General features: G+C 39.6%; 1 protein-coding gene across 1 annotated transcript in view; it reads left to right on the forward strand.

Moving 5' to 3' along the window:
• The window catches only part of MAP3K21 (mitogen-activated protein kinase kinase kinase 21), a 53,201-nt gene that overhangs the window by 5,520 nt on the left and 19,724 nt on the right, over positions 1 to 27,957 (forward strand). The window contains exons 2-5 of the mRNA XM_025396974.1: positions 13,277 to 13,457; positions 17,488 to 17,636; positions 19,519 to 19,694; positions 26,443 to 26,683. Of these exons, the coding sequence (XP_025252759.1) occupies positions 13,277 to 13,457; positions 17,488 to 17,636; positions 19,519 to 19,694; positions 26,443 to 26,683 (747 nt within the window). The remainder of the gene's footprint in view (positions 1 to 13,276; positions 13,458 to 17,487; positions 17,637 to 19,518; positions 19,695 to 26,442; positions 26,684 to 27,957) is intronic.

Raw genomic sequence — 27,957 nt, forward strand, 5'->3', positions numbered from 1 at the left:
GCCGGGTGTGGTGGCAGGTGCCTGTAATCCCAGCTACTTGGGAGGCTGAGGCAGAGAATTGCTTGAACCCAGAAGGCGGGGGTTGCAGTGAGCCGAGACCGCACCACTGTACGCCAGCCTGGGCGACAGAGTGAGACTCTGTCTCAAAAAAAAAAAAAAAAAAAAAAAAAAAATTATGTGGCATCATTTATGGTTTCCTTTTTCTTTTGTGATATTGCTTATTGTGTTCTATTTTCTTTTTTCTTGAGAGGAAATAAGCTTTCCATGGGGAACTGAGCCACAAATTATGGTAGCTACTTACTTTTATACTTTTTTATTTCAATGATTAAGTATTTATTATCTCAATGTTTTTAGTCTTTCGGGAATAATTATTATCTATCTACAGTATTATTTACAACTACAAATATATCTACAATAGTTGTATTTATTATGAAATGCCATTTGGAGCTCTTACTATGACAAACTGCAAACGGAATATAAATTTTGCTTTAGCTTTTTTTCATTAGTACTGTGTAAATAAAAGAACTATCTGAGAAAATTATGGAAAATGTAATCTCCAAGTAAGATGTTTAAATAGCTCATCAGGGTGATTTGGGGAAGCTATTAATTTCACTATTATCAGTTATAAGACATAAGTCCCCTTCTCTCTTCTGTTGTTATACTCAGGACACGTAGCTTCATGCTATAGCTGCTTCCTGTTCCAGGAGGCACAGAGAAGTCAGTCCAGATGTCCCAATCGTAACTGAGATCTACATCTGCTTTTGAAACAAAGTTAGCAAAAGGTTAGACTTTTAGAAGAATAGCAATCACAAAAGAGTCACCACATCTTCCCCCATCATTTTCATGCTTGCATATTAAAAAGTAAGTAGCTGGCCAGGTGTGGTGGCTCATACCTATCTATAATCCTGGCACTTTGGGAGGCCAAGGTGGGAGGATTGCTTGAGCCCAGGAGTTCGAGACCAGTTTGGGGAACATAGTGACACCCTGGACTACAAATTTTAAAATGTTTTAAAAAATAGGCAATGCCTTATTTTTTGTAGTTGTGAGGGGTATAGCTAGTTAGTTCTGAATTATGCAAACTATCCATATTTGATCAGTTTTGTAATCATTGGCAAGTATATCAAAGCAGGGTAAAGGAGACAGAGGAAAGTATTTTATCTACTCTACCCATTTAAGAAGGTCATTTGTAAGCCCTGCTTTCTCACACTAGCATTTAAGTGCTAAACTTACCAGAATAGTGCAGCTAAGGGAAAGAGCATTGGCTTTTTTTTTTTTTTTTTTTTTTGGTAATAAAAAGTCTTGCTATGTAGCCCAGGCTGGTCTCAAACTCCTGGACTCAAGCCATCATCCTTCCTCCTCAGCCTCCCAAAGTGCTGGGATTACATGTAAGAGCCACCACCTCTGGCTCTATCTAGCATTGCCTTTAAAATCAGTCAGATCTGGATTTGAATATCAGTATCCTCATTTACTAGCTGTGTGACCTTGAGCAAGTTATATAACTTCATTGAGCCTGATTGTCTTGATTTCTGATACTGTATTCATTTCTTGGGAGATTTGTCAGAAGTCCTGTAGGAAAAATCTGTTTAATGTTTCCTAACCCATTAGAGGCAATTAGGTAAATACTGGCATGAAAACATATGGCTTTTTCAGGGAACAATGAGTCGTTAAGTGTAACTAGAATGAAAAGTGGAGAAAGGGTTTTTTGTGGGGGAAGGAAACAGGCATTTAGCATGTGGTCAGGCAATGAGTGTCATGGATGCCATGCTAAGATGTATGGACTATTTAAGAGACAAGGGAGAGCCACTGATGGTTATTGAGGAGTAGTGTAGTATGGTCTGCTGCGAGAAGACACATCTACAGACAGAGAAACATAAGCTTGGTGTCATTTGCTTTATGACTGTACTATCATAGATTGTCAGAATGGCAATAATAAAAACTAAAATAATTTACTTAGACATTGGTTTGACCACATTGTTTATCATTTACAATCCAAGCCTACTTTTTAGCATCGCAGTTTGTTTACTGAATTAATTTAGACCACATTTTCTCTCTGATTTCTAACTCCCTCCAAAATTAGAAAATATTCTCTAGCTTTACCATGTCAGGCCGATGATCTTAACTCCAAACGTTAATGACTGTCCCCAAACCCTCTGAGGCTCCCCAAACCCTCTGAGGTAATCCAGGGCTCCCGAAAAGTAAAAGCACCCCAATGAAGGAATTTTAACAGGCAGAAGGTTTTGTGGGGGACCTGGGAGAGCTGTGATGGCTTTATTTTGGAGCCTGAAACTTAAATTTGTACAGTTGACCGCTAGGCAGTGTAAACTTAGTTTTTAAAATTCATCTTCTCCAAATATTGCTTCATGTTGAGTGCTTTTAACTAAATGATAGTATTAATCATTGCAAAAACCACAATTACCTGTGCACCAACCTAATAGTAACAAGATTAGTTGTTAACATTTATTTAGGGCATACTAGATGCTGAGCACTACTCACAATTTATCCTCATTTATTTGTCACTACAACCTTTTGAGGTGACACTCTAATTATCCCCAACTTACAGGTTAAAAAAAAAAAAAACTGAACTCAGTGGTTAGTTGACTTGATCAAAGTCATTCAGCCCATCAAAGGGTGGAACTAAGAATTGAATCTGGGACCTCTGATCCTGGAACTTGTGTTTTATTGTCTCTGTATATTGCCTGGATTAACAGTTCTCGTATATTTGCTTTCAGGACTCCCAAAGAGCTTTGCTTTATATCAATTGATATTTATCATATTAGAAATTTAAAATGATAAATTTTAAAAATGTTTAATAATATGAATATAACGTAGACTCCATTACATCTTTTTTTTTTTTTTTTTTTTGAGACGGAGTCTCGCTCTGTCGCCCAGGCTGGAGTGCAGTGGCCGGATCTCAGCTCACTGCAAGCTCCGCCTCCCGGGTTCATGCCATTCTCCGGCCTCAGCCTCCCGAGTAGCTGGGACTACAGGCGCCCGCCACCTCGCCCGGCTAGTTTTTTGTATTTCTTAATAGAGACGGGGTTTCACCGTGTTAGCCAGGATGGTCTCGATCTCCTGACCTCGTGATCCGCCCGTCTCGGCCTCCCAAAGTGCTGGGATTACAGGCTTGAGCCACCGCGCCCGGCCTCCATTACATCTTAACATGGCATTTGTGATGGGAAAACTCCCATATTTTCCAAAACAAATTTAATGAGGATGGTGGCATTTCTTTGCACTTGTGGAGTTCACTTTCATGCCAGACTGTGAGAGAAGACAGATGGATGTTCATATCTGCTCCTGCATTCACACTGTTGCCATCTTAGGGAACCCTGGGGATCCCTAGACCATACTTTGAGAACCTGTAGGCTAAATGATTAGTTCTGTTGATACAGACTGACACTCTTTAGCAGTAGTTCCCACACCTATTGTGGCATCAGAATCTCCCTGAGAACTTTTCAAAAATCACATGTTCTGTCTCATTTTGGGATATTCTGCTTCAGTGAACCTTAGGAATAAGCAATGCATTTTTTTCCCTAATATTTTATTTTGAAAATCTTGGAATATATAGAACCGAAATCATTTTAAGTGAAAATTAAAATTTTACTTAAGGCTGGGTACAGTGGTTCACACTGTAATTCCAGTACTTTGAGAGGCTGAGGTGGGTGGATCACTTGAGGTCAGGAGTTCGAGACCAGCCTGGCCAACATGGTGAAACCCTGTCTCTACTAAAAATACAGAAATTAGCCAGACGTGGTGGTGGATGCCTGTAATCTCAGCTACTTGGGAGGCTAAGCAGGAGAATTGCTTGAACTGAGGAGGTGGAGGTTGCAGTGAGCTGAAATCGTGCCATTGTACTCCAGCCTGGGTGATAGAGCCAGATGCTGTCAATAAATAAATAAATAAATAAATAAATAAATAAAATAATTCCCTTAAAATTATTCACTTACAAAAATTATTTCACTTATAATCCCACTGCCTAGATTCTACCATTAACATTTTACTAATTTGCTTTAACATAGATTTAACCCTTAGGCATCCATTAATCTATGTTACTTTCTGATGAGACAATAATTTTTCTTTGACAATTCCAGATGATTCAGATACAGAGTAAAGTTTGAAAGCTGCAGTTCTGAGGACCAGATTTGTGGATTCCTTCTTATATGTTATCTGGGTTGATATAGAAATTCTTCCATTGGCTATAGACTATATCCAAATCAAGTAACTGTCTGCTGATAAGTGTATGGTGAGTCGTAGCAGGAGCCAGGTGACAGTATGCCTGATATATTCTGCTGTTATGACTCTGGGAAAAGGAACATCTCAGAGCATTTGTTCTTTTCACATTTGAGGACAAATAGTGTTGTTGTGGTAGAAGGTTTGAGCTCTGTCTGACTCCACTAGCTTTCTGAATAGGGTGATGTGACGATTAAGTGAGATAGTGTAAGTCTGGGGTTGGCAAATTTCTCCTGTATAGGGCCAGATAGTAAATCTTTTTGATTTTGCAGCCCATATGGTCTCTGTTTGCAACTATGTAATTCTGCTGTTGTAGCCAAAAACATCCTTGACAATATGTAAACAAATGAGTGTGGCAGTGTTCCAATAAAACTTTATTTACAAAAGAGGCATTGTGCTGGATTTAGCCTGTGGGCTCTAGTTTGCCAATTCCTCATAAATGTCACAGAATTTGGTAAACTGTAAGACAAAATGTAAATGCAAGCTGTCGACTATATTCATTTTAATATTTTACTTAGAAACACTTCAAAGTGTTTTACATTTAAAATATTTATGCTTTAAATATTTCCTAATGTGTGTATGTGAACTCATTGATACCTAAACATTTTCTACAACTCTTTGCAGCCTAATAACATTATTATTTTTATTCATTCTACAGAATCAGGTATCGCTTAATCAGGTATTTGTTCATTTTAGTTGGAGATGAGAGTCTTTTTAATTTGGCTAACTTGGGTGATTCCAGGCAGCCTGCAGTATGAGGAAACAGTTCAGAGCCTTGTTCCCTGCAGGTGCGCTGAGATCTGTACACTTTGGCAGGCCTGCTTGTGACTTGGGTTGATAAGTTGGGTCAAGGTGGAGGCATAAAGTATTAAATTGCTCTTGTAACTGTTTCACTACCAGGGTTCATTACTGGTTTGTGCATTTTTTAAGCTATTGGAAAAAGAGCAAATCATATTCCATTTTGGAAAGTATCTTGATGGCATATAGGATGTTTGAATTATTACTTCTGAAGATCTGGCTTCACGTGATTTTAAGTGGTTTATTTTGTTTCAGGTTTTCTGTAAATAATGCATCGGTTGTATTAAATATGTTACGTTCTTACTAATATCTTAATGTAGAATATTATGGAAGATTTCTGCCTCAGTTTGCTTTATTATGTACCTTGACTACTAAAATGCTAACATGATAGAAATTTAGAGCTAGACTTTACATACAATGAAATGTAAGTGATTTTCTCATTAAAACTGTGTATACTATGTGTCCATGAAAAGGCTTGTCCCATGAAAGATGGATTTTATTTCAGTATACGAGCAATGCGAAGTTCTGTTTTAGCTTACCACATCTGTTTTTTCTTTACAGAAGCCTTTCTTCTTGTATTTAGTATGCTAGCTCATTCATTTATACAATAGTTACCTGTTGATCATATACTATGTACAGAGCTCTCCTAGGCGCTTGGTATTGAGTAGTGAACAAAGCAGACACAAATTCCTCCCTTAAGGATCTTGCATTCTAGTGATTGAGACAGACATTAAGGAAAATAAATAATAAAATGTGTAGTATCTTGCAGAGTGGTAGGTGCTCAGTATAAAAATTAAAGTTGCAAAGAAGGATGGAAATGTTGAGTTAAGCAGTCAAAGATTGCGTGTCTAAGCCAAGTCTTGCAGAGAAGATGGATTTTCAGTAGAATCTAAGTAAGTGAGGAAGTGGGTTATCTGGGAAAGAACATGCTTGTTACAGGGAACAGAAATTGCAAGATTTCTAAAACAGGAGGCCAGTGTGCTGGGAGAAAAGTGAAGGTGGGCAGAACAGCAGGACATGAGGGAGAAGCAGGGATCCCTCAGACTATGCAGTCCTCGGGGCCTACAGGGTCTTTGACTTTTACTACGACACAAGAGAGTTTTGAACAGAGGAGAGCTGTGGTCTGATTTACATATTAACAGGACTGTACTGGCAGCAGTTTTGAAATTAGATGAAGGGGAACCAGGTTAGAAATATGAATGTGAGAGTCATCAGCATGAGAAGATATGTGAAGCCCTGAGATTGACTGAGATTATCTAGGGAGTGAGTGTAAATAAGAAAAAACTAGACAGAGGTCCAAGGACTGAGTCCTAGTAGTCTCCAGTCTTTAGAGGTCAGGGAGATAGGGAGGACCCAGGAATAGCTAGAAGTAAAGGGGAAAATCAGAAGTGTGGAGACCAGTGAAGAAAGTGTATCAGGGAAGAATGATCAGCTATGTCAAATGCCACTGATAGATCAATATTCAAATAACTGTTCTGCTATAATTATTTTTAAAACAATCTTCATTTCTTCTCCTTTTTCTTCTTCTTCTTCTTCTTCTTCTTCTTCTTCTTCTTCTTCTTCTTCTTCTTCTTCTTCTTCTTCTTCTTCTTCTTCTTCTCCTCCTCCTCTTCCTCCTCCTCCTCCTCCTCCTTCTTCTCCTTCTCCTCCTTCTTCCTTCTTCCTTCTTTCTTCTTTCTTCTTTCATCTTCTTTTTTTTGAGACAGGGTCTTGCTCTGTTGCCCAGGCTGGAGTGCAGCAGTGCTATCACAGTCCAGGACAGCCTTAACCTCCTGGGCTCAAGTCATACTCCTACCTCAACCACCCAAATAGCTGAGACTATACAGGCGAGTGCCATGATGCCCAGCCAATTTTTAAATTCTTTTGTAGGAGTTCTCACTGTATTGCCCAGATTGGTCTTGACCTCCTGGGCTCAAGTGATCTTCCCACCTTAGCCTCCCAAAGTGCTGGAATTACAGGCCTGAGCCACCGCATCTGGCCAACAGTCTTCATTTCTTAATGTCCAGGATCCTAATACTTCTTTAGGAGGTTAGAGGTGAATCGATTTTTTGTAATTAGCAGCTGACTTAGCATGAAAGAAAAAGCTTATAATAATTTGTCTTCTTCATATTCATTCTTCCCCTAAGAGTATTCATTATTAATTTCCTCATTCATTCAACAAACACTTGAGCTTGTTAAAATGCCAGTTGCTGTGCCATATTAAAAAAAGAGTAATTAGGCACAAGTTCTATCCTCAAGCTGCTTACAATTTAATAAGATGAGATTGTAACAAGGAAGACAAGACAGGATTTAAGTGTAATGGGCAAGGTACAGTCTAAATGTATTAGAATGCAGAGAAGTAGCTGAGGTTAGGCAAAAGGCAATGGGAAGATGTTGCTTAAAGACTCATCTAATATTGGGGCAGGAAGTGTCGCGATTCCAAAGGCCAATGGACTTGTAAGTGACTTCACAGTTAATGCCATGGAGGTCTGGACTAAGAGCTCAGTGCTGGTGCCCTGATTGAGTGGAAGGTCCAGTAGGAAGTGTGAGTTTTATAGAGGGCAGAAGAGGAAGGCATTCCATTCTGTAAGGAGGCACAGGGAGGTGAGGAGACAGAAAAAGGCAATGCTGTAGTTTTGGGAAATGGCACACGGAATTGTTAGAATATTGGGTTCATTTGGGAGAGTACAAAAGAGAGCTGGAAAGATTACTTGGGGTCCAGGGTGTGAATCAGGAGGCAAGGAAGTGTTTTGAAGCCTATTTTCATCAGTCCTTTCCCATGTCTGCCTGTCTGGAGGTTTGTAAGAATGGGGAGATAATGTGTATAAAAGTGCTTTGAGAAACAAAGTTTTATAGAATGAGATTGAGAAGGGACGGAGGCCAAAATGAAAGTGTGGGCTTTATTCCATAGGCTGGATAGTGAGTGGGGGGTATGTGTCTGGGGTAGAAGTCGGGGGAAGGGGGGGGAGGCAGATGGTGCTGGGGTGAAGGGGAACTGGTGCTGCTGGGGAATGGGTGGAAAGAAATATGAGAAATATTCTATGCTATATGTCAATTTAGAAAATTATCATTCATTCCATATAAATTATGGATTGTCCTCAAAGTTGAAATTTATAAAGTTTGGTAAAGTTTTTTGTTAATATATTCTTTCACATTATTGCTTTTCTCAACTTGTTTTCTTGCTTATGACATTTTTTTGGATAATACATTTCCAGTTAAAGATTAATCGAAACTCATTTGACTCATTAAATGGAATTTGGACACAGTGATCCCATCAACGTTGAGAACATGGTGTACACAGTAATTGCTTTTTAAAAAAATATACGTTATATACTATAATTCTGAAAATACCAATGTGAAACTTCAAAGGAGCTGAAAAAAATTCAGTGCCTCATGGTTGAATAAGTAGGCTAAGTACAAGGTTGTAAAGGCCAGTTGTTAAAGAATGGAGCTAACGAGGGTCAAAAATCTTGACTGAAGTCACAGGAAAGGGTGCTCAAACAGTTGTTGCTAGGATACTTACAAGAATTTACCATTTCTGTGGCCAAAAAAGTTGGTTTGCCTGGTTTGTACATTAAAATCAGTGGTGACCAGCTAGTGCACCGTGGTTCTGCCTGCGTGAATGACAGGAAGCGGAAGTTGGCTGCCAACCACGTGTCTTTAGGCTGAAACCTGGCAGTGTGCCCCATTATGTTACCTGTTGTGGGACGGGCTATTTTTGGTTTCAGTCACATTGCCCAAAAGATATGGCATTCCAGGAATTCTGCTGAACACCTCTGAAATGGCATCCAGAACAATGGGCCTTTCATGGAACCCTAAAGGGTTGACATTTGGAGTGTGATTTGAACTTCTTTTCTGTGAGCCCACAGTGTGGAGGTGCCTGGCTCCTGTGGAAACTTTGGACCGAGGAATAGGGGCTGCTGTGCTGAAACTGTCAGAACCAAGCCTGCTAATATCATACGCTGCCATCACATTTATTTGGGAATGAAGTTTGTTAGTGTTTGGTTTTTAGTTCTCACTTTTGACGCTGTTTTCATTATTTAGAGCAGACTTTCTTTGACCTTTGCATCGCAAGGGCTGCCAGCCCTTACTTGGGGTCTGGGGTGTGGATCAGGAGGCAAGGAAGTGTTTTGAAGCCTATTTTCATCAGTCCTTTCTGATGTCTGCCTGTCTGGTGGTTTGTAAGAATGGGGAGATAATGTGTATAAAAGTGCTTTGACAAACAAAGTTTTATAGAACTGCAAGCCATTTTGATCGTTAATTTGGGGTCTTTTGGTGGCAGGAACAATTATTGTTTAAAGGTGAAATTAATGGTATTTCTAGAAGGAAAAGATAATGCAGCTGATGAAAAAAAAGCTAATTAATTCCCCTGTATTCTTTTGTTATTGTTTCAGCTTCTTTCTGTAGTTTAAGTACATGGGTTTAAAGGATTGGGGACCTAAATCTCTTTTTCTGTAGGTATTTTTTTTTCTTTATACTCATAGGGAATAAGGACCGAGAAACAAATATGCCTTTAGCTGATGTGGATGGAACATTCAAAAATTAATCTCACAAAACGAGATTTCTGGTTGCTTTGCCCTCTTCTTATAACCAATAGCTTCTGAGCAGCGCAGAAGAGGGCTGGGGATGAACTCCAGCTCTGTGTTTTAGCTCTTTGATCTTGGATAACATTTCTAGACTCTGAGCTGGAGATTATATTCCTGCCTCATAGACTAGTGTCACGATCAAGTGAAATATTAAATGTGTGGAAACAACTCTGCATAGCCAAGAGTTGGTAAATGGTGGGCAATATTCTTATTATTTGAATCGGTGATAATTATCATTAACAAAAGATATTCCATTGAACATTGTGATGTACAAGGCACTATGTTAGGCGATATGGAGGATTCACAGAATGCTATAAAATACAGTTCCTGAGATTAAGTAGCTTGTACATAACAGGTAGAGAAGTCTTAGGTAAAAAGATAACCGACAAAATAATGTCATATGTGAGTAACAAATGATAGGGAAGATAAAATCATTCACAATTTTGTGCGATGTTTAGGGGGTTTTTCTAAGGAAGCTGGTCCTTGAAAATCAGGACAGTATAGATGGATAGGAAGAATGAAAGGCTATTTCAAATGGAAGTGGGTCTCTGATTTCTCTCCTCTCTGCCTCGCTCACCCTCCTTTTCTCCATCTCTCCCTATGTAGTACAGCATTAAGAGTAGGAATGGTAGCGTGTTGACCTTACTGTCTAACCACTGTATAACCATGGGCATATAGCCATCCTAAATCGGATTCTTCATATCTATAATGGAAATAAGAATAGAACAGATGGTTCTTGCTCTCTAAATTTCAGTTGCAAGATGACACGGAGAAAAAAGTTATAACATAACAGTATTTATTCAGTATTGATTGTTTATCTAATAAGCCCCTACTCAAATAACCCTCCACATTTAAACCTAGTGTTGGTTTCTGCCAATTGGGTTCCTTCCAATTACCTTAGCTCCTATGACTGCCTGATATTGTAAATGTTCGACAATCCAATCCAATCAAAATGCACATCCACTGTGAAATCTCAAGCCTTGAAAAAGAGGCAGGATTTCCTGAAGTTCATGAAATTGATTTTGAAGACTTGCTAAAAACACTTTCAAACCCATTGATGAAAGTGTGTGTGTGTGTGAAATTCTTACAGATTGCTTACTGTGTCTCAGCCACTGTTCTGAGCACTTTATACGTATTCATTTACTCATCCCTACAATCTTATGATATAGGTACTATTGTAATTCACAAGACAGGCAAGGAAGCAGAAGCACATGGGATCCAAGCAGGTGGCCCTAGAGGGCTTGCAGTTCATCACCACTCTACACCGCCTCTGTTTAGATCAGTTAATAATTGACCAATGACAGGAAATCAAAAGGGAGGAGAATGGGCACCTGAGTAGAGAGAGATTTCCAACGGATAAAGAAAGATCTTGTGAAAAATTAGTAAAAGCTATCAACTACATGTGTACACAGTGGTTAGGACCATAGGCTCTGGAGTCAGACTACTTGAACTTCACTGCTCCTTAGCTCTGTGACCCTGGACAGATTACTCAACATCTCTGTTCCTCGGTGTCTTTATGTATACAGTGGAGATAATAGTATCGACCTGTAGCACTGTCGTATGGGTTATGTAATTAAAATACCTACAACCTCACCTGACAAGTAGAATATACTCAGAAGTGTTAGTTTTTACTAAAACTAACATTTGAAAGAAAAATGAGCCTCTTTATTATTATGTTCTACAAATCAGATACCCTCTTCTGTCTCTATAGAAGGGATTAGCCAAAGGAGAGAGTGGCAGCCTCCAGCTACATTAGAGCCTCGTGGAAAACCTAGGGAACATTTCTGCGTGGGTCTAGGCAGAGGCAGATCAGCAAAAGGGAGTAAGCTGAAGGTGCTGGGAAGGGCCAGGGAGGAGGGTGCAGGTGAGGTGTGAATGAAATGCTCATGGATGCAAAGAATCAATATCGTGAAAATGGCCATACTGCCCAAAGTAATTTATAGATTCAATGCCATCCCCATCAAGCTACCAATGACTTTCTTCACAGAATTGGAAAAAACTACTTTAAAGTTCATATGGAACCACAAAAGAGCCCACATTGCCAAGACAATCCTAAGCAAAAAGAACAAAGCTGGAGGCATCACACTACCTGACTTCAAAACTATACTACAAGCCTACAGTAACCAAAACAGCGTGGTACTGGAAACAGGCAACCTACAGAATGGGAGAAAATTTTTGCCATCTACCCATGTGACAAAGGGCTAATATCCAGAATCTACAAAGAAATTAAACAAATTTACAAGAAAAAAATCAAACAACCCCATCAAAAAGTGGGCAAAGGATATGAACAGACACTTCCCCAAAGAAGACATTTTTGCAGCCAACAGACACATGAAAAAATGCTCATCATCACTGGTCATCAGAGAAATGCAAATCAAAACCACAATGAGATACCATCTCACACCAGTTAGAATGGTGACCATTAAAAAGTCAGGAAACAACAGATGCTGGAGAGGATGTGGAGAAATAGGAACACCACATTACTGGGTATATACCCAAAGGATTATAAATCATGCTGCTATAAAGACACATGCACACGTATGTTTATTGCAGCACTATTCACAATCACAAAAACTTGGAACCAACCCAAATGTCCATCAACGATAGACTGGATTAAGAAAACGTGGCACATATACAACATGGAATACTATGCAGCCATAAAAAAGGATGAGTTCATGTCCTTTGCAGGGACATGGATGAAGCTGGAAACCATCACTCTGAGCAAACTATTACAAGGACAGAAAACCAAACACTGCATGTTCTCACTCATAGGTGGGAATTGAACAATGAGAAGAATTGGACATAGGGTGGGGAACATCACAAACAGGGGCCTGTCATGGGATGGGGGGCAGGGGGAGGGATAGCATTAGGAGAAATACCTAATGTAAATGACAAGTTAATGGGTGCAGCAAACCAACATGGCACATGTGTACCTATGTATCAAACCTGCATGTTGTGCACATGTACCCTAGAACTTAAAGTATAATAATAATAATAATAATAAAGAAAGCACATTTATTGCAGCTGCAGAGCTACACAAGAGCTCAGGACAGATGCTGGCATCAGCTTCACTCCTGGGAGTTGCCCTTGTGCATCCTCTACATTGGCAGGAGGCTGGCATTGGGAAAACCAGCAACTGGATGACCGCTGTGTTTACTTTTTGCTATATTTTGAGCTCCAGTAAAGCAATCATATCTCCTGCATTATCTTTATCAGTTAAAGAATCTGTAAGCCCTTTCCAAATTTAATGTAAGATAATGTTTGATAATAATGAGCTATGGTAATATATCATCTAATTTCAATATTCTCCATTTCCGTAGAAAAGATTCTGTACTTAGGTCAGAAAATAATATATTTTTTCATATCAGGTAAATTTTTACAGACTGCTGATCCTACTTGTGATATCTCAGGAAATGTTTCTTGCTCTTAGAAATCATTTACTTTCTCAGAAAGAGAACTACTCATAAAGAGCATTAAATTGTATCTTAAAATAACTTGTAACTTCAGGCACAAATAACCCAGTAAAGACTATAATAGGTGTGCTGTAAGTAAAATGGTAAAATACCAGTTTATTCTTGTTTATCCTGCCAACTGCAGTGAAGATTGTGTTTTACATGCCATAGAAAAATTGTGACAGAAAAATTAAAAGAATGTGCAAATGTCTCTCACTTTTGATTTTTCTTTAGTTTTGCTACTTGAGAAGATAGAGCATGATGACATCTGCAATAAAACATTGAAGATTACAGATTTTGGGTTGGCAAGGGAATGGCACAGGACCACCAAAATGAGCGCAGCAGGCACCTATGCCTGGATGGCCCCCGAAGTGATCAAGTCTTCCTTGTTTTCTAAGGGAAGTGACATCTGGAGGTGAGCTTTTCCTTTTGCAAACATCTGCAGAAACTGCTTGCTATGCTTTATTTCAGTGAGTCCCAAAGTATTCAGTAATTCTCAACATAAATAGTCTAGGCATTGTTGAATAAATTTTTATGGTTTTGATCAAAATGATTGTAATGACAACGGAACAGATAATTTGATGTTTGTATTGTCATATGACTGCATTTCAGAGGAGAACTTTCTTGTTAAATCGCAAGTTTAGTTAAAACTGGTTATAATTTGAATTAACACCAAATGCCCAAGATTTTGTAGGATGTGCCAGTAAATTAAAGTGAGTTTTCTGTGATGCAATCATGGCTCATTGTAGCCTCAACCTCCCAGGCTCAAGTGATCTTCCCGCCTCAGCTTCCTGCGTAGCTAGGACCACAGGTGTGCACTACCGTGGCTGGCTAATTTGTGTGTGTGTGTTGTATTGTTATTTCTTATTGTTGGATTTTTTCTGAATATTTTCCATACGTGGTTGCTTGAACTGCGGATGTCGAGAGTTGACTGTATTATGAAAAAAACTGAGAAACTACCCATTCTTGGAGCTGCTTAGTTGTAGGGTCAAACATCCTTACATATCTCCATTCATATACAAAAGCACATTGTAGGACATCAGGATGGGCAAGAGCAGGGCAGGTCATCTCTTTGAATTATAGATACCATTGCTGGGAAGTCTCTTTTGATGATATTTCCATAAAAAAAAGTTTCATTCAAAAAGCATGGCTTTACCTATGCAATGCTAGGGATTGGTGATTTGATATTTCTTGATTTTCTTCTCTTCTCCCTTCCTTCTAACAGTTACTGTACTACAGAGTAACTGTCTTATGCACTTAGATATTGTTATCTAAGTTTTACAGCTCTTATTATCCTGGTTTGGCAGGTTAAATAGCCGAGGCACAGGAAAGTTAAGAAATTTGCTTAGAGTTGTAAAACTAAGAAGCAGATTTTAGGTCCAGGACTGAGATCCCTGACTTCCGACACCACAGCCCTGAGTCATTACACTTCTTGAGTTCTCAGGAGAGGGCTTCATTATACTGTATTCTACCCAGTTTAAGAGAACAGAAAAATGTGTACTATACTTTAGAAGTAGTTCTATTGAAATAGTTACATTTTTTTTCACATTGGTTTTTCATGGGATAAGCCCTTCTCTCTCTGGAAAAATGATCCATCCTAGATTATCCATTTCCTGAAACTTCCAAGAAGCAAAGTTATATTGCTATTCTTTTAGTTTTGTTATTTTTTAAATAGGAATTTCTTTGAATTTAGATAATTTTAGTTGTTCTATGTAAGATTTTTTTTTGTTTTTGTTGAATGATCTATGAGTTAAGTTTACTTATTTTTGAAATTATGAAGGTATCTCCTGTAATGAACTATAATATAGATAATTTTTAAGAAAATTATCAAAAGGAAACACATAAGCTTTGGGAAATAATGATTTTAACTTTAGCTAACAGTTATAGCATTGTATAATTTACAAGTAGTACATTATATATATTATATTATATATATTACATGTTTCCTTTTTGAAATAAAACAATATTTTGAGATGGTAGAGCGGATCTCACTATTATTTGATAGAAGAGTTCACTGAAGATCAGCTTTAAGGGCCTTGTGAGTGGAGAAATAGCTAGTGAGCAGTAATACCAGCACTTTTGGAGGCCGAGGCGGGTGGATCACAAGATCAGGAGTTCGAGACCAGTCTGGCCAATATGGTGAAACCCCATCTCTAATAAAAATACAAAGATTAGTTGGGCATGGTGGCGGACGCCTGTAGTCCCAGCTACTCAGGATGCTGAGGCAGGAGAATCCCTTGAACCTAGGAGGTGGCGGAGGTTACAGTGAGCCGAGATTGTGCCACTGCACTGCAGCCTGGGCGACAGAGTGAAACTCCATCTAAAAAAAAAAAAAAAAGTTTATATATAACCAACACATATAAAATAATTCAATGGCCTCTAAATTTCACATTTTTAAAAAAGTTAAATCTAACGAGGTTTTAAAAGATTAGGAAAGTGAATAGAGCTTCACTAATTCTATTAGTAGAATTTAAAAGGAAACCAAATATGACTGTTCCTTTTAATTAATTTTTATTTTATTTATTGAGTTTTGAAACAGGGTCTTGCTCTGCTGCCCATGCTGGAGTGCAGCGGTGCCATCACAGCTCACTGCAGCCTCATCCACCTGGGCCCAAGTGATTTTCCCACCTCAGCCTTCTGAGTAGCTGGGACTATAAGCACCTGCCACTATGCCCAGCTAATTTTTGTATTTTTTTACAGATGAGTTTTACCATGTTGCCCAGGCTGGTCTTGAACTCCTGGGCTCAAGCATTCTGCCTGCCTGACCCTCCCCAAATGCTAGAATTACAGGTGTGAACTGCCATGCCCAGCTATTTTTATTTTTCAAATGACATAATCATACATATTCATGGGGTACATAGTGATGTTCCAATACATACAATGTATGGTGATGAGATCAGGGTAATTAGCATATCCTTCATCTCAAACATTTATCATTTGTTTGTGTTAGGAACATCCTCTTTTCTAGCTATCTGAAACTAGGTATTATTGCTAACTGTAGCCATTCTACAGTGCGTTAAAACAGGGGTACTTAGGTACTTATTCCTAGTATCTGGCTGTAATTTTGTGTCTTTTCTTTTACTTTTTTTTTTTTGAGTCTTGCTCTATCACCCAGGCTGGAGTGCAGTGGCATGATCTCGGCTCACTGCAACCACTGCCTCTGAGGTTCAAGCGATTCTCCTGCCTCAGCCTCCTGAGTCGTTGGGACTATAGGCGCACACGCCACCACACCTGGCTCATTTTTGTATTTTTAGTAGAAACAGGGTTTCACCATGCTGGCCAAGCTGGTCTTGTACTCCTGACCTCTGGTGATTCACCTGCCTTGGCCTCCCAAAGTGCTGGGATTACAGGTGTGAGCCACTGTGCCCGGCAATTTTGTGTCTTTTGACAAGACAGTGTTACTTATATGCTTATGTGTTTCAATTTGAAGTCAAGTGCATCATATGGAGTGACTCTCATTCTTTAAATTTACTTAACAAAAGATATCTGTGTGTACTTTATGTTTTGAGGAAGAATAAGGGAAAATCAAGGTACTGACTTGGATAGCAGAAGAGAATAAATATATACAATGCAGAAGGCTCATGCCTATGTCCCTGCGTACTAAATTGAATTTGGGGTATCTCAGTCTGTGGTATGGAAGTGTAGTGAAATTCAACCCTTCATGGTAAACATTCATTTAGAAATCCTCTTCTGTGCCTTTGCTTGTTCTTGTTTGTGGCTGCATCTGCATCCCATGTGATGATGCTTTGGAGAACTCAGGGACTGTAGTTGTGCCTTGCTTTTTATTTCCATTTCACCCTAGCTTCCTCTATTACAAAAAAGAGACGTATGTCCTGCCAGCAGGTGCAAGGCGGCCCACACTGATGTCTTTCTGTTCTTCACTGTTCAGCAATATGATAGAAACATTAGTAACACACCTAAATATAAAGAGAGAGGCAGGAAGATAAACAGTTTCAAAAAACTATTTAAAAATAGTTAATCAACATGATTCCGTGTCAGCCCTGTGACATGCACCATGAGATCTCCGTGGGGCTGTGCTCTTCGGTGTCCTAATAATCCTCAAGAGGTTTTATTTAAGTGTGGGAAAAATGAGATAGAAAGAGAAACAGCAAAATAGCCACCTTACTCCTAAAGTGTGACCTGGTTCTGGACCCTGTTTAATTCAATTGTGTACTACTGTTATGCTTTCCTATTCATTAAGTAGTTTAAATTCCTAGAAATGAATGCATACTTGATTTCTGGGATGGAATGTATTTGCATGTGTTTGAATTGTTGACGGGAAGAATCCACCTCCCACTTTGGGATGTCAGCCACTTAGAGGCTTTTCTGGAAAAGAGTGTCCTATTAGGAGTGAATGAAGGTACCGAAGTGTTTATCTCACTAAGTGTGTCATAAGGAAAAGACACCATCTAGCCCATTGAACATACGAAATTCTTGCTTTCTAGCTATGGAGTGCTGCTGTGGGAACTGCTCACGGGAGAAGTGCCCTATCGGGGCATTGATGGCCTCGCCGTGGCTTATGGGGTAGCAGTCAATAAACTCACTTTGCCCATTCCATCCACCTGCCCTGAGCCGTTTGCCAAGCTCATGAAAGGTATTTTGTGTGTGTGTCTTTGTGGGGGCAAGAATTTCTCATTGGAATATCCTTTTTTTTTTTTTTTTTGAGACGGAGTCTCGCTCTGTCGCCCAGGCTGGAGTGCAGTGGCTGGATCTCCGCTCACTGCAAGCTCTGCCTCCCGGGTCCACGCCATTCTCCTGCCTCCGCCTCCCGAGTAGCTGGGACTACAGGTGCCCGCCACCTCGCCCGGCTAGTTTTTTTTTTGTATTTTTTAGTAGAGATGGGGTTTCACTGTGTTAGCCAGGATGGTCTCGATCTCCTGACCTCGTGATCCACCCGTCTCGGCCTCCCAAAGTGCTGGGATTACAGGCTTGAGCCACGGCGCCCGGCCTGGAATATCCCTTTAAAAAAAAAAAAAAAAAAAAAAAAGTCTGGGCGCCGTGTCTCACACCTGTAATCCCAGCACTTTGGGAGGCCGAGGTGGGTGGATCACGAGGTCAGGAGATGGAGACCATCCTGGCTAACACGGTGAAACCCCGTCTCTACTGAAAATACAAAAAAAAAAAAAAAAAATTAGCCCAGTGTGGTGGCGGGCGCCTGTAGTCCCAGCTACTCCGGATACTGAGGCAGGAGAATGGCGTGAACCTGGGAGGCGGGGCTTGCAGTGAGCCGAGATCACGCCACTGCACTCCAGCCTGGGCGACAGAGCGAGACTCCTTCTAGAAAATAAATAAATAAATAAATAAATAAATAAATAAATAAAATAATAAATAATAAAAATAAAAGTAAAAAAAGCAATTTCTGTGACTCTAATTTTCAAATACTTTTAAGTAACCCTAGTATTTGAAGAATTAGAGGCCGGGCACAGTGGCTTATGCCTGTAATCCCAGCACTTTGGGAGGCCGAGGTGTGCGGATCACCTGAGGTCAGGAGTTCGAGACCAGCCTGGCCAACATGGCGAAACCCCGTCTCTACCAAAAATACAAAAATTAGCCGGGCGTGGTGGTGCACACCTGTAATCCCAACTATTTGGGACGCTGAGGCAGGAGAATCGCTTGAACCTGGGTGGTGGAGGTTGCTGTCAGCCGAGATCATGCCACTGCACTCCAGCCTGAGCCACAAGAGTGAAACTCTGTCAAAAAAAAAAAAAAAAAAGAATCAGAAACCTAGTCTTTGATCTAGAATGTCTGGTAAAGTTTTAATGGACTAAGTAGCTTAAATACAATCCAGTTTTATCAGTGACTTATTTAATGTATAAAACTCAACTGAATAGTAAAAATGTTTTCACTAAGTACGTGAGTAGAGTTCAAAAACAGTATTGAATTGGCCCCACATCTGCTATTTTAAATTTGACTTAGTGAACAGAAATGCCTTATGGTCTTAACAGGCATGATTTTGCCAGGACCATGTCTATTTGATCCTTATCTTTTAGAAATTGTTAACTAACTCTTTTTGTAAGCCTCAAGTTACCTTCCTTCATTGTTAGGCTATTTTTTAGAACTTCTCATGTGGATATAGCATTTTAGAGACTTTGTTTGAGTTACATGACTCCATATCAGTAAATCATCTGGTTGTGGTGGCTTAACCCCCGAAACATGGTATCATGTAGTAAAGCATGGGAAGCACACATCCATTTATTAAATGTGGTATCGTATAGACAGCAACAGCCTCCTCTAATAGTCATTATTCTGCATGCCTGTGACATGAACACTGTGTAAAATAAACTATTCAAACTATTACCAATGGATTCTTAATATCTCCAGGAGCAGATACTATAAATGGAGGCTTCCAGTTTGGAATGACAAATGTTAAGTTGAAATACACTTCCGTGTAAAACATTTCTTAGCAACTCTGATGTCTTGGGGATAATCTGAACTGTGTTGAGAGATGGAATTAATGTGATTCTTGTTTATTTTAGAATGCTGGGAACAAGACCCTCATATTCGTCCATCATTTGCCTTAATTCTTGAACAGCTGACTGCTATTGAAGGGGCAGTGATGACTGAAATGCCTCAAGAATCTTTTCATTCCATGCAAGATGACTGGAAACTAGAAATTCAGCAAATGTTTGATGAGTTGAGAACAAAGGAAAAGGTGAGAGAAATTTTTAAATAGCATAATGTACTCAAATTTATGAAAATTGTGGAAAATATGAGGCGAGAAGCACTGTTAGCATTATCTAAAATATTTTTAGATATCAATATTTGTTGATTCTCACTTTCAGGTTAAAAATAAAACAAAAACAAAACAGAAGTGTACTCAATATGTATAATTGGGGAAAATACCCTTTTATTAGAGGAATTTTCAAAGTAAAAAAGAGAGAGAGAGCGAATAGCATAAGAGACACTTTGTAGGCATTAATCAACCTCATTTTTTGTCATTATTTTATCATTTTATTTGTCTCCCTTCCCCATTATCTCTTGGCATGCTGGCATAGAAATTAATAACAGGTGTGTCATAGGCGTTCCCTGAAATGCAGAATATTTTCTTAAAAATGTGATTTCAGAACCCGTCTGTGGGAGATTGTTTTGAGTTTCAGTGTTAGGCTGTCTTTCTTACTACAGGCTAGAATAGTGCCACAGTCCTAGGACTCGGAGATGGATATGGCGTTTGTACCCTTGAATGATCCTTTGAATGCCAGGCTAGTGATTTTGACCTTGTTGACAAGTTTTCAAAAGGGGCTCCATGTAATTTCTTGAAGCCAGACATTGAAGCAGAAGCTCCTCCCACTTCCCCGTGCCTTCTCTCCTTCTTTCCCTTATTTGTGATAATGGGATCACTGTTCTCCCAGGTACCCAGTCTCAAGGGTCTTTTTACAATGTTCCCATGGTCTTCTGTGTGACAAAGACCCTCAGGGGCAATTTTCTGCCCTAATCCCTGCCAACCCCACTCATCACCAGCACGGCTGCTGGAGCATCCTTACTGGGCACTTTCTTCCCTCATCTGCCCCCTTCTTCCCTCATCTGCCCCCTTCTCCTTCTAAAATGCAAATCTGATCAGCCTTGCTTCCATTGCCCACTTTTTTTTGCCACGTTCACTCCCTTCCTCCTTACATATTTTGCCTTAAATTTCCACTGCCTCTGTCCCCAGCCGTACTGAATTTCTTCCAGTCCCCATGATGTCTTGCTCCTGGCCTGTAACCTTGGCACATGTTCTTTCCTCTGCTGAAGATCCTGTTTCCTCCCTAGCTTCTGTGCCCACTTCATGAGTGGTGGGCCCTCCGTTCTCAGTCCCTGATAGCTCCCTCCCCTACTCTACTCCACCGGGTAAACTGCGGGTGATCAGAATGTCTTGTGCTTCACTTATCATGGCATAAGTCATACTGTATTAATACTTGCTGATGTAATTGTTCTTGGTCTGTCCTTTCTGCTAGATAATAAGATAATAAATTCATGAACTATGCTAATACATTCTTGTTCATTTGCATACACAGCATTGAACATAGGACTCAGCACATGGCAGGCATTAAATGAACCTAAGTACAATTTGTTAATATACTCCTGATATCTATTTTAATCATTGAGATAGTGGCAATTATTATTATTACTGTTTTAATGAGCAATTATTATTATTGTTGTTGTTGTTGAAAGTGAGCAATGAATTTTAAAGTGTATACATATTCCTGTTATGAATCTTATGCCGTAATAGAGGCATGTGACTCAGCTGTTCCACTTCCGCTTATAGATTCTTCAGAAACTCACACATGTGCTCAAGGAAACATGCTTAAAGTTGTTCACTTAGGCATCATTTGTAATACTGCAAAGCTTAAAACAACCCAAATATCCATTAACAGGGGAATAGATGCCTAAACTATTGTATTCTTATGCAATGGGAAAATGTATAGTTCAGTAAGTCCTCACTCAATGTTGTGGATAGGCTCTAGGAAACTGTGACTATAAATGAAATGATGTATAATGAAACCAATTTTACCATAGGCTGATTGATAGAAAAGAGTTAAGTTCCCACAGCATATTTCTGAAACACATTTCCAAACTTTGAAATAAAGAACAAAGCCCTTCTAATATTAAACATTGAAACAAATGTGAGCTATACATAACATTTCAGAAAGACTAATGGCCAGGCGTGGTGGCTCCCGCCTGTAATCCCAGTGCCTTGGGAGGTCGAGGCGGGTGGATCACCTGAGGTCAGGAGTTTGAGACCAGCCTTCTTCTAATCAATTTCTTTTAAAGTCATTTTTTAAGTAGACATACAGATAATTCACTCTGTCCCTGAGATTTTTCAGTATTTGGTTACACTGAAAAATGCACAACAGGTAAATGCAACCCAAGACCGTGACACCACTAATGAGTACTTGGAGTTCATCAAGGAGAAACAGCAATCCCATCTGCCCTGTTCTGCTCAGACCGACAGAGTGACATCTGACTGCGAGCATCAAGTCTTAAGGAGCCTCCTGGCGTGGCACGGGAGAGGATGGGGAAGCCTGGGAGTCTAAGCCCAGGAAGGACACGCAGCACACAAGGGGGTGGGGACCGCTGGGGCTGCCCATGCGTGGGGAGGACTTTCAAGTAGGGAAAGAAGACACCAGTTGCATGTTATTCCAGAGGTGCGCAGTAGGATTCTGGGTGAATGCTGCAGGGATGGCAAGCTGGTCTCCAAGTCAACGACTTGCTAGCCCTTGGAGCTGGCTGGTGGAGAAATAGACTGCTTGGATGACCGCCTGTTTCCCTTCTCCAGGACGGGACTGAATGGGAAGTCTCTATGGGATTCTGAAAAATATGATATGCCCCACCACCCCCTACCAGCCACCACCAACCCTTTTTAAAAATATTAAGTCTTTTGTGAATGCCAGAATAGCAGCCTAGTGTAGTGGTAAAGACCAGGAACTCTGAGCCAGACAGCCCTGTTGGCATTCGGGCTCTTGGGCCTGATGGTTTTGAGGCCTTTGACTTTGTTACTCTGTACCTCCTCATCACTGGAGCCATCACTGCAACGCTGTGTCCTTCAGGGCTGGGGCGGGGCTTAAGTGAGTACTGTATGGAAAACCGCCAGAGCCCTGCCTCTTAGTAAGTGCTAAATAAGTATCAGTCTCAGAAAACAAAAAAGAAAGTGGTGACGTTTCACAGAAGCTGAGTTTCCCTAGCCCAGGCGTTCTTGGAAAACTGGCTGGAACGCCACTGACTGGAATAGGTTTGACATCCTGCAGTTCTTTGAAATATTACTACCAATGATATCATTGACATGTTTCTTGGAAACTTTTATGTACTTTGTTGACTTAAAATGATACAGGAAAGACTCTTTTTTTTTTTTTTTTTTTTTTAAGACGTCCCCAAATTGTTTTCAGGAATTCTAAAATTAGGTGTTTAATTACAAAAAGGAAAGAGATTTTGAAGAGCAGGAGAAGACTTTGAGAAAGAAATAAAGCTTCAAATCCTAGAATCTAAACTTTGGAAGTGACATTACTCACAATTAGTTACTGGCTAGGTGTGATGGCTTGCAGCTGCAGTCCCAGCACTTTGTTTAGGGCCGAGGCGAGAGGACTGCTTGAACCTGGTAAGCTGAGGCTGCAGTGAGCTATGACTACACTGCTGCACTCCAGCCTGGGCAACAGAGCAAGACCCTGTCTCAAAAAAAAAAAAAATTATTATTATTATTGTTATTATCTGGAGACAGAGTCTCACTCTGTCACCCAGGTTGCAGTGCAGTGGTGCAGTCTTGGTTCACTGCAACCTCCACCTCCCGAGTTCAAGTGATTCTCCTGCCTCAGCCTCCCGAGTAGCTGGGATTACAGGCACCCACCACCACAACCAGGTATTTTTTTTTTTTTTTTGTATTTTTAGTAGAGAAGGGGTTTCACCATGTTGGCCAGGCTGGTCTCAAACTCCAGATCTCAGGTGATCCTCCCGCATTGGCCTCCCAAAGTGCTGGGATTACAGGCATGAGCCACCAGGCCCGGCCTTATTTTAACCTATTTTAATTATTGACAACTGTTTATAAAACTGGAAGATATAGGCATCTTCAGTGAGTTCTTAATTATATGTTGTATTAAAATAAAAGCATGCTTCCAGGGTGGATGTCAGCTCTTTCTCTACTTTGGGATTTATAGTAATTTATTTTTTGGTTGATTTTTGAGCTATCATGTAGTGGTGTCTGTTTTTACTTTGTATTTTATCTTTGTGCATTGCTCCTTGAAATACAGCATTTATGGTATCCTGTAAGCCTTTGGATTTACAATTAAAGAATATATAATACTTTTTTTTTGGCTTAAAAGTTTCCAGCTGCATCTTTTTTGATGAAGTAAAAGCATAGTGTACGTGCCCTATCTGCCTTTCTTGTCCGCGGATTGCTTAAGGTAGGAGGCATGAGACTTGGAATTAATGGTCAGTAACTTGACTGTGGTCTGTGTTATTCAGTAAGCCGTAGCCTCCGTAGATACTGGGCCCTCCCTAAACTCCTGGCTCCTTATCTCTGTGTGTCTGTATTTGTGCATTTTGTGCATGCACCTGTCTGTGACCCCCCCACACGGAGGCATGCCACCGTTAATGATTAACAGCCACTGCCAGGGACCTGGATTTGCCATTACCAGAGTGGCCTGTGCCAAGCAATTCAACAAATATTACTGCTAGTAATCTCATCAACCAAAAGAACGTTTTTGTGCTTCATACTTTCGAAGTAGTCAAAGGGTTCTCATACCCCAGTTTTAAAATTTACTTTTGAATGTGTTAAAATGTATTCAGAAGGAAGAGTACTTTTGCTGCTTTCTCTTCAATCTTATTTTTTTTGTCTTCTGAAGTCTTAGGCAAGTGATTTCTTGTTTATTATTTACAAAGTTGTTCACAGGGATTCATGATTTCACTTGGTACCTGGAATTAAAATTGTTTTTTTATTCAATTACTATCGTAGCAACACACAACCTAATTGGATTTGCTGTTCTGATTGCTTTCTCATGCCATCTCATTTAGCAATAGCTAATTGGAATGGTATCAACACCAGTGAAAAGTAATATCTTAACAAAAAGTTTTAATGAGTTAGAAATTGAAAAGTGACTGGAAATTGTCCTCTGCCTCCAAATACACTATAGTAAAATGTCCAATTTGGACAAACTAGTTGAACAGAAGTCACTAGTTAAAAAATGGATTGCAGATTTTTTAACATGTAACATTTTCCCCTTTTTTTCAAGTAGTAAATAATAATTTATATCTGACACAGTATAATGAAGAAGTACTCATCTGCTGTATAAATAAAAACCAACTGATATATATTAGCTGAAGTGATTTAAACACCATGTGGTCTAAAATAAATCATTTATCCTGCAGTTTTGCTTGCGAAATTTGTTTGAAAAAATAAATTTAAAGAAAGTTTCAGGACTGAATTTCAGTCCACTTTGGTAGAATTACCCCAAATTCATAATCAGTTTGATCTGAATAAATACATTTCTTTCTTATTAGCACTCCCTAGTCTCTTCGTGATATTGTCTCACTTATTTGTGGGAGGATGGTCTTCCATGTTTATTTTCTTTATGATAATTGTACTGATAGGCTCAGATTACTCCTTGAGTTCGTCTGTAAAAAGTCCAAATCATTAGTAGATTTGAGTTGCATCCTAGTCCCTTGGTTTGGGTCTAGTTTCTTCCAGGAGCCCCAATCTTACTGTGTTTTTCATGGATCAGCATTGCTGAGGTGGGCCTATTTAAAGTGTGGCCTGTTTATGTAAAGTAGGAAATGTTTGCACAGTACTCATAGCTCTCAAAGCTCACAGCCCAAAGCTCCACCTGAGAAGGCCTCTGCAGTTTCTAACAAAGATTATGGTATTAGGGTATTCTCAGATGAAATTTGTCTGGAGCAGTGGAAATAAAAGCTTGCAGATGCTTTGATTTTTATGTGAGTGCTTGATTTCTTAGCAGAGTAATTTAGAAAAGAAAGTAGGTCAGCACTACAAAGAATATTTATGTCTCTGGTAAAGAACAGAACACTTCATAGAAATGAAATAAAAATGGGGATATGATTTTAAAACTTTGTAGAGTTCTCAGTTTTACTGTGTAATAATTTTTCCTAATAGGAATAAAAGTATTTTTAGTTCTTCGATTTTCTCTTTCTCAGAAGTTCAATATTTCAAAAACCAAAACCAAGAGGAGGTCTAACTTTAATCGGTATCGTAAGAAAGGAACTTTTATTAGCTAACTCCTGAGAGCTGTAATAAAGTGATAATTTCCATGTGTCAGTGGGATCTGAAAAGTTCTTTGTATACGGAATGTATTTTCCTTTGGCTTGCAATTTTAGAGGTAGCTTCATTTTCATTTCCAACAGGCCTTCAACAGACTCCTAACACCTTAGCTTGAATTCTCCACCAAGATGTTTTATTCCCTAAGCAAAGTTGTAAATACCCTAAGGAAGTTCTAAGTCGTCCGAACTGCAGTCTTGTGTAACTAAAATAATTATGCTTTAGTTAATTGAGCTTGAACTTTTGGCTTTATTTTGAAATGGGTCATTCACATCTGCACTTTGTTGCCCTTTGTTAATGTCTATTTTGTGGGTCAGGTGAGAGATGAAGAGGGAGAAATGTTAAAAACCAAGTGTAGAACATTTATGATGCCTCTTTTAGGATTATAAAACTAACAGAGGAGGATGACGTTTGCGCAGAGGCTCGGGCTTTCATTTAAGTGAAGAATCCGCTGAAAAGGTCTCAGCTGGGATTGTCCTGACTCCAAAGACCTTCCTCCCGTGAGGACCTGAGTGACAAGGGCTTGAGCAGAGGAAGAGGGAATTTCAGCTTCTCCTTGTGCACAGGGGTGCCCGTGGCCGAGGGGTTGCCGGTGTAGTGTCATAGACGGAATTCCATTCTTCCTACTGGAAATGAGTCCGATAGGTGTGAATCTTTGTCGCAGGAGCTGCGATCCCGGGAAGAGGAGCTGACTCGGGCCGCTCTGCAGCAGAAGTCTCAGGAGGAGCTGCTAAAGCGGCGTGAGCAGCAGCTGGCAGAGCGCGAGATCGACGTGCTGGAGCGGGAACTTAACATTCTGATATTCCAGCTGAACCAGGAGAAGCCCAAAGTGAAGAAGAGGAAGGGGAAGTTTAAGAGAAGTCGTTTAAAGCTCAAAGATGGACATCGAATCAGTTTGCCTTCAGGTATGATCCTGTTTTCATGTTTTTGAAAGATTTTTGTGTGTCCTTTTTTTTCTTTTTTTTTAAAATTATACTTTAAGTTCTAGGGTACATGTGCACAACATGCAGGTTTGTTACGTATGTATACATGTGCCCTGTTGGTGTGCTGCACCTATTAACTCGTCATTTACATTAGGTATTTCTCCTAATGCTATCCCTCCCACTCCCCCCTACCCCACGACCGGCCCTGGTGCGTGATGTTCCCCACCCTGTGTCTGAGTGTTCTCACTGTTCAGTTCCCACCTATGAGTGAGAACATGCGGTGTTTGGTTTTCTGTCCTTTGGCGATAGTTTGCTCAGAATGATGGTTTGTTAATCAGTTTTCTTTGTTTATCAGAACCGGGAAAGAGATGGGGAAGTAACTTTGTAAAACAGTGAATGAATGAGTATCTTCAGTTGTGGGCTTAGATTCATGGTTCTAATGTAATGGCCTAATGAGATTCCATGTAGAAAACAGCGTTAGGAGCACATCGTAGTCACAGCACACAGGGATCTAACTCTCAGCGTACTTTATTGATGGATTAACTGATTTACTCCTTTTGAAATTGAGGCAGAGTCGTATTTTAGCTGAGCGTACTGAACCAACATCACGTGGCATTGTGAAGATCCAAAACAACAAAACTGTTAATATTTCATCGTTAAGTTCATTGCTTCCACAGGGATCTATGATGTCATCCGCTATCTGGGACACTGATATTGTTGTCAGCACTTTCAACAAAATGTATCAAGTCCCCTGAGGTACTTTCCCATGAAGGTTTAAAATCCTTCAGGCACAAAAATCACCCAGTAAATCTAGGGAAGCTTTTTAAAACATTATGATAACAACATACAAGGATGACTAAATCATTTTAGTAATGTGTTAGGAGAAACTAAAGGGAATAGAAAATCAATCAATATGTCAATCAATCAATACATATAGATATTATTGACTGATAATCAAAATATATCGATCAATAATAGCAGACATATATTGATTCACTAAATTAAGTTCTTTAATATTATGTAGTCTACTTGTTGTAAGGAAAAAACAAATACCTCCACGGTATTTAGTGATTCTTTCTAGTGCCAGAGCAGGATGATGACCGAGCAATGCAGATTTCACTTTTATAGAATCTGTACAAAATATCTCTATGTCAACGTCTATACCTGTCTATGGGTATATGTATTATGTATTAGAGTGCTCGGATGGATTCTAGTGTTTTCCTCAGATGTTTGTTAATGGCATGGTAATTTGATTT

Source organism: Theropithecus gelada, chromosome 1 (genome assembly GCF_003255815.1).
Source record: "Theropithecus gelada isolate Dixy chromosome 1, Tgel_1.0, whole genome shotgun sequence".
Taxonomy (NCBI): domain Eukaryota; kingdom Metazoa; phylum Chordata; class Mammalia; order Primates; family Cercopithecidae; genus Theropithecus; species Theropithecus gelada.